The sequence below is a fragment of the Schistocerca nitens genome, chromosome 2 (assembly GCF_023898315.1).
Source record: "Schistocerca nitens isolate TAMUIC-IGC-003100 chromosome 2, iqSchNite1.1, whole genome shotgun sequence".
Taxonomy (NCBI): Eukaryota; Metazoa; Arthropoda; class Insecta; order Orthoptera; family Acrididae; genus Schistocerca; species Schistocerca nitens.
This window is the reverse complement of record NC_064615.1, coordinates 742,861,121-742,873,382: the sequence shown is the minus strand read 5'-3', so window position 1 is coordinate 742,873,382 and position 12,262 is coordinate 742,861,121. Positions and strand designations below refer to the sequence as shown.

The 12,262-nt window shown below is 36.2% G+C and overlaps 1 protein-coding gene across 9 annotated transcripts in view; it reads left to right on the top strand.

Moving 5' to 3' along the window:
• The window catches only part of LOC126236961 (heterogeneous nuclear ribonucleoprotein R), a 179,829-nt gene that overhangs the window by 92,017 nt on the left and 75,550 nt on the right, over positions 1-12,262 (top strand). For 6 of the 9 annotated variants that reach the window (XM_049946660.1, XM_049946665.1, XM_049946659.1 and 3 more), the window contains exons 1-2: positions 465-698; positions 5,038-5,187. In XM_049946660.1, coding sequence (XP_049802617.1) covers positions 5,040-5,187 — 148 coding nt within the window. In that variant the 5' untranslated portion in view covers positions 465-698; positions 5,038-5,039. The other 3 variants (XM_049946661.1, XM_049946663.1, XM_049946662.1) reach the window with 3 other exon arrangements.

Here is a 12,262-nt window from a genome sequence, read left to right as displayed (position 1 = left end):
AAAAACGCAGTTTTCATAATTACGCTGTACAAGTTCAGCTCTCCGTAAAATATTTCCAAGTCCCAAGGAACGCTGAAACGCACGTATTAGGGAGGCACTTGTGTAAACAGTCTGTTACGTAAAACATTTATACCATATTTAGCGCAATTTATTCAGATTATAGACATTTTTACATTGCATCGACTAAGGGCGTCCTAAAGAGGCGCAAATAAAATGCATCAGTTTTTGTCTTGACTGACCGCTAACGTTTAGCATGTTGGTGTTTCTTATTACCGCCACTATTTTCTTCGACCAATGAGAAAAGCAGTACAATGATTTGAAGGCAAGCCCTGTGTGAATGGCGCTGGGTTTGAGATTATCCTTGCGCGTCGTCGTGTAGACCCCGTTTGTACGCGATCACGTTGACGTTGTCTGCCGCCATTTCCCTCTCGGAGGAATTCGTTTACTGTATTTTGGAGGTAATGCAGTGCAGGTTTTGTTTGAGACGAACGTTGTACGTAACAGGAATCAGTATATAAAATTCGCAATTTTAGTGAAATGTAGTCGTGTTTACTTTATGGCGTCATACTTCTAAACTGCAAACAACGCTGGATATTTTTGTAAACGGTTACACAGAACCATAGCACCGTATAGCCGGCCGGTATGAAGTGAACGAGTGTTTCAAAACGTTCGTGAGATGCGGCAGTCATGAAGCGCAAGTAATAAATATTTTTAGTAAGCGTGACGTAATAGATATTTAAATTATTGTGTGTTGTGATATTATGTAGGGCATTGCGATATCTGAAATACTTTGTTTTGTAGGTCTTCAAAACAAATGGTGGTGAGGCCTTGGCGCGTTGAACTATTTGTTTACCTAATGTGCCTAAGAATTAGAAACATGCAGAGCGTGTTGTTAATCGTTTAAATTAGTCAAAATTATTAAGTGTGTTTGATGGTAAAGACAAAAAGACAACACGTTCTAAAAACACATGGCCAGTTGTGTAGCACGTGAATAACTGAAACAAAACAAAAAGCACGTTTTGGGAGTGCATTTTTATACAATAATTTTAGTGGCTCCACCAGTTAATAGTAAAGATGAAATGATGAAATTGTGTTTACTGTGGTGATGTCAACATGTGGGTGCGCTTATACTGGAGAAAATGGTTTACTTGGAAGTAGGACTTCCGTGTGCTGCAGTGTCTTGTACAGCTGCCTCTGTGTATCAGAATCAGGAAATAAACCATCGAAACTGAAAACAGAGGGAGTGTTGAGATATTTCGAAGTTACAAAAATAGTCAATTAAGCACCTGCATTTGGTCAAGTGCTCTCTTTCACAAAAGAAAGCTGAGAACATGGGAGTTCCATCAGTGTTTGTGGAGAGAGAAGGGGACGCATTAGCCAAGAGGGAATTTAGATTTATTTATGCAAGCCATCACTTTTTGTGCTTTTAGAGTACTTAAGCATTTATAGCTGTTGTGTAAAACATTGAATTCAGAATGTAGGTTGTGATACTGTATGTTTAATATGAAATCCACTGAATCACCACTGTGATCAACATCACAAGTTTTGTTTGCATATTTAGTATTCGTGATATCATTCCTTTCCACTTATGTCCACACTTCCTGAAAGTACATGACAATACGTCTTGCAATTCAATCTGATATGCTTGAAGTTATTCTGGTTAATAGTGCATAGGGTTTTGTAATGAGATAATAGCAAACCATATATTAAATTAGGTATCCAGAAATTTTGATTCGAATGAATTATGTTAGTTCACCATGTCGAATAGCTCAGGTGGAAAATGTGTGCATAATATCTCATATTTATTCTGGTTGTAATATTTAATGGTAAAGGAGTAATGACATTCCTACATTTTGCTTAGAAATGGAAATTATTTATTACAGTATATTTTTATGCCGTATGGTTCATGCTATGCTGATATTTATTTAAACTAGGTTGAATTACCAGTTGCACTTTGATATACAGCTTCTTTTCTGTCATGTGTAGGACATATGGTATAGGTTGTTAGTTACAATGAAATGTTAACAACTCTTTTGCACTGACAACTCTTTTTGTTTTACAACAAATCATAGTGCATGGCTATATGAAGTGCAGTAATTCTTTATCCTCCCCCTCCTTATTTTGATACCAAATAATTGTTCTTTTTGAGTAAGTTTAAGATTTTCTCATATTTTTGGTAAGGAATTAGCTGTTACAGAACATAATATAGTAGGGCATACACTATCTAAATTGAGAAGAAATGATGATCTTGGGATAAAATGAAAATTTGTTTTGAAATAAGCCACATTCAGGTAATATTATGCTGCCACTATGAAAATAATCTGTGTGTACTATATTTGAAGCAAGTAAAAAGACTAAGAACCAGATGGAACATTGGTAAAGAGAAGCAGAAATCATTTATGAGTAAAATTTGTGTTCATACAGTTTTAGTGTTAGTCCCCACTGACCTTGAAGAGATGTTATGCTTTCCAGTCAGTGGTGCATAGCGAAAAGGAATTGGTCGTAGATAAGTGACATTGTCCTTTACTGTATCTAGATGTCCCACAAACATTTTTCTCAGGAGCGGACTTAGACTTCCTGATAGTTTTGTAGAACTGTCCCAGAATGTGGACTAGTTTTTGTTCATAGAACTAGTATTTAAAGATTTATGTTACATGCCAATGACAGTTTTCGTGATAATAGCAAACTGTGTTTTGCCTTTCCAAGTGATGATTGTTAGAGAATTACAGGCTTTTTGTATTTTTTTAAAGCAATTACATGTTTTTACACTTCGGCAAAGTAGCTTATACACTTAAGATCCAGCTTTGAACTTTCATTGTACTTTTAAAAAAGTGTTGAGTTACTTGCTGCTCTTCCACTTGGAAGCTGTGCCACATTTCTTAATGATAAGTTGATTATGTTGAAAGAATTACTGTGGATTTAAATATTGGAAAGAGAAGAGATTTTGGTACATTATCAGCTTTGACCAGTGATGCTATCAACAAGCTACTATTAGTCAGTACTTGGGACAAGTTTGGCAGCATGACATTTTGCATTCACATATTTTAACTAGTGTAGTATTGGCCCCCAATATAAGATTAAGGCCATTTCAGCTGTAGATGTTCTTGTTATCAACACCTTTCAACTATCAGAAACATTCGGGAAAGTTTAGGTTCTCAGTGGGGACATAAGTATTAACTAAAAAATGCCCAAAAAGCGAAAGATACATGGACAGGGGCATGGCAATTGTTTTACCAATTCACAATTGAAACGTGACTTCCAACATGACTACCGCTTCATCAAAATAACAGTGATGACAGTCTACCGTGGCAATTCGTGGCCAATGGGCCCAATATAGCTGCACCAGCAACAAATGTGCTCTGCACTTGTGGATACATTCACACACTCCCCGTCAGCTAGCCGTATTGGGTTTGCTTAGCGGTATGATAACTGCCTTATCAATTTTCTGCACACTCTTGCATGTAGTTTCACATTCTTTCACATGAAATACACACCACTTGGAGAAACACAAAAATGACTTGCGCTGTTACATTATTGGCCTAACGTTTTGTTTGATAGTATCCTTCTGTGATTAGGTGTGGTAGCTGTCCTTTAAACATGTAGCTGTGATTCACTGTATTCTGCTCCATATATGGACTTAAGTCTACAGTTGAGGTTAATCTGTTGCCTCCCATTAATTAAAAAAGAAATTAGTGCTGATGACGTCACTGGCCAGCACAGAGCTTTAATTTTATGAACTTTGCTATATCGAAAATATTTTGTATCTGTACTCTGAAAACCATTCTCAAGTGTGTGGGAAAGGGAATATCCTAATTGTCATCACAGTCCCTATGAGAGCGGTCCATTTGGGGAGGAGGGGGGGGGGGTGGCTAAGCATATTTCTAGAGCCCTCATTTAACAAGTTTCTTAAAACTTGAAAGCCCATTTCTGAAGGATAGTTGACATTGTGGCTTCAAGCAGATCAGGTTTTTCAGCACCTTAGTGTTACTGTTATGATCGGGTCAACATACTGTGACAATTCCTGTTGCCCCTGTTTTTAAACATTACTATCCCATGTTAGTCCTATTTGATATGGTTGTTCAGACTTGACCAGTGTTCTCAAATGGTCACCTGTGGCTTGTACACAGTCTCCTTTGTAAACTGCATGTGATCATGCTATTTCATATCCCTAAAAATTGTTACACCAGATGTTCATAGGAATTGACTGTTTCCAGTTGTGACATACTGAAATTTCAGGCATAGGGTGCTGGGAATTCATGTTTAAGAGGTGCAGAATTTAAAATTTCTGAATATTTAAAGCAAGTAGCCACTCTTTGTGCCACTTTGAAAGCTTATCAAGATCTGACTTGAGTATTTTTGCATCATTTTTCAGACATAACTTAATTATATATAACAGATTCATCCACAGATTGTCTGAGATTAGTAGTCTATTCATATTACATATTCCCGACAAACTGCCGGTTGGAACAGCAACCAATGAAATTCTGTTTTAGTCTATAGTCGCATTTTTTCTATATTTTGCCTATTGGCTACCCCTTTCAGTGCACAGGAGCCTCTTCAGGCCATCCTATGATCAAAAAATTACAGTATGTATTTAAAATAGTAATGTGAGAACTGTAGTATATGTTATTATTTCAACTATGTACTACAAGATTTTTGATTGTAAGATGGCCTGAGGATTGTACTGCATACCGAAGTTGGTAGCCAGCAAGCAAAATAAGAAAAAGAGTGACTGTAGGCTAAAATAGATACTATTAATATTTTCTGCCAGGTCATTAATACAGATCAACAGTTCGGGCTTCAATACACTTCTTTAGACCACGCGCCGAGGCTCTCCATCCAAGGCAATATCTTAACTACCAAAAAGTCCTCAATCCAGTCACAAATTTAGTTTCATGCCACATATGATCGTAGTTTTGTTAAAGTGTTGTTAGATATGTTTGATTACTTCATAGTTATGTAGTTCAATAAATTGGCGATGTGAAAATTTCAGTTAATGTTGTGTCACATATTTAATATGTAATTATTTTCTTTTAGTTATGGCGGAGGGGAACGGCGAAGTGACAATGGAAGAAAAGTCTGTCAAAGAAGAAGTAAAAACTGAAGTGACTGAAGACTATCAAAAACTTGTTGCTTATGGTCTTGATGAAAAGGTTGCAGCAAAGCTGGATGAAATATACAAAACAGGTGTGTCTTGGGTGTCGGTGATGGTTCGTTTGATATAGGGTACTTTTCAGAAGTAAGACACACTGTTTATAACACAGCAAAATGTTTCAAAAGGATATACTCATGCATGTGCCACACACATTTTATCACTGTGACAACAATGTTTTCCCGTGGTTCGAGCATCAATATGAAACTAGTATTTCTTAATCTGCATATGAAATTTCATTAGCGAAGTTAATCTAACACTGTTGTTTCCACCCCCACAGGTCCTCCACCTTGCTTTTGCTTGTGGCACTTTCGAATGTTCCTTGTACAACCTGCCTTGTGAAACGTTCAGAACTTCCTCAAAATCCACTGCAAGTATTTCCTTCTGTCAAGTCTCGTGTAACAAGTTGAACTCTCAGTTGTAGCTGTTCTGTTAAATTTTCTCATTTGTGAATCTTTGAATAATAAGATCATTTTCATTTTTTGTAGCATGAATTGTAAATAACATTTCACACTTTTATGTAGCCTTGTTAATGAGAATTTTCTCTCAGTGGTTGAAAAGAGCCCTGTAAGGCATATTGTGTTTGCCTGAAGTTAGTGCTGAAATGTATGCCTTGAGTTTCATATTGATTTGAACTTGGAAGCAAGTCACCAAGTACTGAGAGAGAAATTTATTTATTACTTTTATGTGGAAATGCACCTACTGTAGCTTCTCAGTTTCTTTTTCTGCATCACATCTCATATTTAGTTGCTGTAGTCCCAGTCACTAATTTGAAGCTGTTATTTCCTGTAACTGAAAGCAATATTTTTTGTGTGCAGTTGTGTAATATTTATTCATTTTATATTCCATCATTTACAATTCAACAATGTTTTCTCCTTTCTCACATCACTGGCCCTAGATTTGCCAATGAATAACTGTTGCATAATGATAGCATGATTACACAGTATTTGCCTCAAAATCTATTTTTTTCGCATTCAAATCAGATAGTGAACTTGACAGTGTAACGTTTGTTCAAATTTGATTTGAAAGATTGATGATCATCACTTTTATAACCAGTTGACTCTTACTCTGAAATGTGCCTTACAGTTTTCTTGGTGGTGGTAAATAGAAAATATTTCTTTTTTGTTGTAGCAGTATGTGGAAGACTTTTCTCAGTGCATAAAAAATAGTGAATATGATGTAGTGTCGTAGTTTACAAATGAGAAGGATAATGTTTGTTCATTGTTTATTACCAGTCTTCCTGTTGGATATAATTCCATTGTCTCTTATTTGTTTGTGATACGATTGTTGTGTGTTTGATTCAGTTACTAAAGTTATCACTGATGTTGTTTATGATTTAATGCGTTAGTTATATTGTTGTATTTGTCTTCATTCTCTTGTGTAGTGGTTTCGTTAATGGTTGCAGAGTTTTGGGCTTTTAAGAATTGGCACCCAATTCCTTATTTGAGAATGATGCTATGTGGCTAACAGGGTAATAAGGCAAGATACACGGAAGCTAAAACTGCTTGCAACAGGAGGTTTAAAGAAAAGTCTTCCAGCAAATAATGTTATAAGTAGAAAAAAAAGTGCTTTGGCTGGTGTAGGAGGAAATTACAGTGAGAAGAAAAAGTTCCTGTTGAAAAGTAGGAAAAGTGAATTGCAGTAGCGTGCGCTTTGTAAGAACCAACAAAAAAATGTTTAAGAACCAACAAAAATCTGTTTAAAATAGTGTAAAATTGTCATTTGATGGAATAAGTGAGGAGGTGTAAGACATACAATAAATTTTGTACCCTTACAGAATGGCGAATCAGTAGTAAGAAATATGGTGATAGGGAATGTAGAAAAATTGAGAAGCCTGAAAATGATGGGGTACTGGTTAGTTAAACAAAAATAGTTGTGATGGGCATACAAAGTGCCTGAAATGATTGAGGCAATATTTGGGACCTAACGAAGAATTTTTGTTGTTGTTACATTAAAAAAAGGAAAACAAAAAAGATTCAGAATGTGTGTGTGTGTGTGTGTGTGTGTGTGTGTGTGTGTGTGTGTGTGTTGGGGGGGGGATGTAGATAAAGGGATTCAAAGGACTTAGGGTTGAGTGGGAATTTACATGAGGTTTCTTAGTTTTAAAACAAGCAAGTAATTATTATTATTATTATTATTATTATTATTATTACTTTAAACATGTCAGTGTCATTTAATCTTATTTTATTAACAAGCTGGATGATACACATTTGTGAGCATTGTTGTTTAGTACTCTGTGTGTGTGTGTGTGTGTGTGTGTGTGTGTGTGTGTGTGTGTGTGTGTGTGTGTGTAATTTTAATGCCAATATGTGATAATCAATTTTTTATTGAAGCCATTGTATTGTACCGTATTGATTAATTACTGAACAGGTGTTAAAGAAAAGACTGATTTTGATATATCTTAATATAACATTGTGTTTAGAATAATTTGCAGCACAAATATATACTGTTCAATAAGTTATGTGTATTGTGAATGTTTTTACCCCAAAAAAATTCTTAAAACTCGAATCATTTCATGGAGAATTGTGAAGAAATTACACAAAGTTGTGAACATACACGTGGTGGTCAGAAACAGTCTGAAAAGCTTGTAAGAGTGTTGCAGGGTAGATTGTGCTGAGAAATAATTGTTACGGAAATTCTTGATACTCTGCTCCATTTCCAAGTTAATTAGCAATGAAGTTATCCAGTCAGGCCATTGTGTTCTTCATTCGGTTTCCTAAAACCGTTAAGTGTGTGATAAAAAAACTGGATACAGAACTGTAGTAAGGATTGAACTGAAACCAAAGGTGCTAACCTCTATGCTGAGACAACAATTGACACCAAATGTATCTGACGGGCTGCTCCAATTTGCATGTGCAAATGCCTGATTGGCTAACTTAAGTGGTAATTAACTGAATAACTGCACAACATATTGTACTTTTTCTTAACAATTATTTTTCAGTACATCCTGCCCTGCAACACACTTCAAAGATTTTCGGACTGTTTACTGTTTCTGATCCAGTATATAAATTCTCTCTCTCTCTCTCTCTCTCTCTCTCTCTCACACACACACACACACACACACACACACACACACACACACACTTTTTAGAATAGCTGCCTAGTATAGTGGTCATCATTATTGGCTAGTGACTAGAGGTCATGGTTTGTTTACTGACACACAGATTTTTAATGTTATGGAAGGCTTTGGAACAAAGTTGCAATTAGTTGTGTGATGTTAAATGAGAGCTACGTGAATAAAAGAGCAGAGGAATTGATACACACTCGCCACCGAAGCGCTGTCAGATCTGAAAACTTGCACCAGCAGTATGTATACGCCCTGGAACAACCGGGGAAAACCTGGGAATTTTTTCATCCAGGAGAAAATGGGGAAATAGCCAGAAATTCTTTGGAATTCCAGGAAATTTTCGTTGTTTTAGTTTTCAGTTAAATTTGTATAGTTTTGATTCGCAACAACTGATACTCTAACAAAGAATATTGGTGTATCGTGCTACTGCAGAATAATATTGCAGCAATGAAACATAACCAAGAGAAAAAACAAAAATAAACTTCAGTTGCAAAGGAAATGCAACAACAAAACACTGTGCACACAAGCGTCTGCCAACAGGAAAATATTTCAAAGGCTTCAGGACTAAGACTATGCAATACTTTGTAACAACAAACTGCTACCGATGAGTGTGACGTCACAACTGTTTACATTAGGTTCGTTTTAGCAATTGCCAGAGGGCATATGCACTTGCACAGTTGAGTAGCGTATGAGCAGTACCTGCAACTGCTTCTGGTTACTAGCTGTTAGGTGTATCAGCATGCAGCCAGATGTTAACTGGAAAAAATTATCTGGCATGCTCAAGCTGCCAGATTTATTTTGTTTTCACGTTTTTGGCAGTCAAGCATTAATTGTGTAGCAGACTAATGAAGTTATTTTGGACTGTTTGCTACAGAAATTTGGCTTTTATTAATCTTTTCTGCTGAGGCTGTCAATTTATTTGAAATTAAGTGTTGCATTCCAAAGTACTGGCTAGTTCCAACTGTTCGCTGAATTTGAAGTAAATGTTTTCATCTAGTGGTACGTATGGTATTATGCCTCAATAAAGATCCAAACATGAGCTAGTACAGTATTCGTACTCCAAGAGAATTTACATCCTGAAAACCACACTGAAAAGCTTAAAATCAGGTTGGGGCCTACTTCATTGTGAATCTGGACATACCCGAATGTGCATTTCAAGCCAAATTAAGCATTTTAGTATTGTTTACTAAATTCTGATGCTTTTGGAATATCCTGTGATGTCCTGTTTTTATATGACATGTAAGATCTTTTAATGCTTTATACGTATGAACAAACGAGCCTCCTTTGTCATCATAGCAGCACTTGTGCAGTAACGGTTGTTTTCTGGTGCTCTCTGGCAACAGCTGAAACGATCCTATTTGTAGCAGGTCTCAGGAAAATATTGTGAATGATGGTTTGAAAAGCGTTACTTTCAAAGTAAATGTCCTGTCATGCAAGATGAGTTATGTTACATGTCAAGAGTGTGTGATTAATTCCTTGAATCACAGAGCATTTGACTCTCGTTTGAAACTTATCATTTGAGGACCAGCCACTTAGAAGAATCTCCGGCCAGAAATCCAGACATTTACGTCATTATTTTAAATTTTACTGGCACATTTATGTGATGTACCTTAAAGTACAGCATACGCAAAAAAGGAGAGAGAGAGAGAAACAGTATTATGTGTAAAAACTTAGCTTCTCTTGTAGCTCATTAATCTTGAGAGACCAATGTTGTACAGGAAAGCCTGACTACATAATGTGTCCTAAGCTCTGAATATCTGCTGTCATCGGCTGGCGAGGTCACGTGACATGAGCTGTGATTGGCATACAAAAGGCATCGCGATTTCGATTTTAATGCTTTGGATTGGCTTACCAAAGGAGTCGCAGTTTCGATTTTAATGCTTCGGAAACTAATGTGCTGTGTTTGGTGGAATTCAAAATTATACTTTTGGAATATGAAATTATGCAGCATATCATAATATGAAAATATCTTACATACATGTTGCTGCACGTCAAAGAACTTCCCGAAACTTTTTTTTTTCTCTCTCTCTCTCTCTCTTGAGTTTCGTTTTCTAAAATGCCGGGAAATTCTACGACAGTGTACAAAACTTTAACCATTCAAACAATTTATAGTTCCAAGGGAAAGTATACAGCCACTTGGCACGGAAAAAGTGTATTGTTACCTGGGAAAAAGGGTATTTTTTAACTGGGAAATCCAGGATTTTTTTTCCTTATCCATGTATACGCCCTGATCAGGCTGGAAGCCACACAACTTTTATTTCTTTACTTTTTTGAATTATGTGTGTCCAATTTTCATACTTTTAAGTGTTCGAACTATGGAAATACAGGTTCATAAGAGTGAAAGAAGTGTAGCTTTTAGTATATAAGATATACGTCATTAGGATGCTCAGCCAGCATGTCATTAGAGAATATATTCTTTGCATCAGCAGATACATATTTGTATATATATTGTAAATATATTTCAAGAGTTGTTGTCACGTAAAATTTATAAAAAAATTTCTCAACAAAAGAACCAATCTTAGCTGTAAAGCAGATCGTTGGAAAGTATAACAAATTTGGTAACAAATTAAGTTATGATACTTGATCTGTGTGTCTAAATAAAACTCTCTCTCTCTCTCTCTCTCTCTCTCTCTCTCTCTCTCTCTCTCTCTCTCTCTGAATGGTTCTGTTAAATCTACATAGTTGCATTTATTTGAATGTTTGCTTGTATCATTCAATGTGAAATAATTATGAGGTTTTTTGTTTTTCACTCCTCTTTTTTATACACATTGCTAACAGTTCACTTTAATGTTTTGGCCTATGCTGAGTTGTATGGATACTTTCTAGTATAGGTTAAAGTGCACTTCGTTAAACTTTCTAAGATCTATGCCGTGGCGCAGTAGATGTTGCCATGACATTTTCATTTTATTTTATTGAGATGCTCATTAGAGAGTAATTTAACTAGCACAATCCTTACATTTTTATAGTTAAGTAGTCTTAAGGAGGAGGGGAGTAGCTTTGCACTTTGTGTGCAGATGATGTCATTATTTAAAAATATTCTTGATGGAACTGTAAATTAATAAAACTAAATCTTCTTAAAAGCATTCAGAGTCTATTTAGACAGGTATGACTGAATTTTGTGCTTAGATTTTGTGCTGTAGGGAATATCAAAAAGTTCCTTAATGAACAACGCTATATATTATTGTATATTGAATGCACCGTCAAAATAGTTACATGATAGTTTCACAGTATTTGATGAGGGCAGTGATTGGAGTGAGGAACCTGGAAAAATCAAATGTTAGGTAATAATCCTGAGTGGTTAGGGGGAGGGGGGGGGGAGGGATTCTGAAAAACTTTGAGGTTGTGGGGAATGGGGATGGAATTACAAAAGATGGGAGCAGAAGTTTGAGGGAATTAAGAGACTCTCAATGGGTAATTCTGAAATACTTAGTGGGGTGGGGTGCCATCTGCAATATTCAGGTGGTGTGTGGGAGGGGATGGGGAGTTTCTGAGGGACTCTGGAAGGGAATTTTGAAAGAAGATTGTGAGGTGAGTTGAAATTTTTGTTGATGGAAGCAATGTACTGTCATTGGCTCTAGAGAGTTTGCTTCAGAAACAATAAATTGTGGGGTCACGTAATGAATGATGAAGAAGCACATTGAATTATTTTAATGTTCGTTGCTTGATTGTGGCTTCATCCTGTGCAGTTGAGGACCTCAGGGAGTTTGTTTATTGTCCATGGGTTCTTGGGCTCCAGGTCCACTTCCCATTGCACGATTGCAACTGCTATGGAGTGTATTGTGTACATTTGAATTCTTCACGTGGCTGTTGGTTCGTCTTAAGCATAAACGTAAAGTTGGGTTTCATAATGTTGTAAGAAAATATAAATATAGTTCCATATTTTGAACATGATTTGTAGATCACCATTGAATATTCTGGCTTCAGTTCCTTTTTACCAATTTCATTACAAAGTTGTATCTTTCTAGTTTTTTCGTGTTGTCATATTTCAAGTAACAATGATCCCTAATGTGAAGAGCAGGCAGTTTGAAACTAGAGGTGTTGCT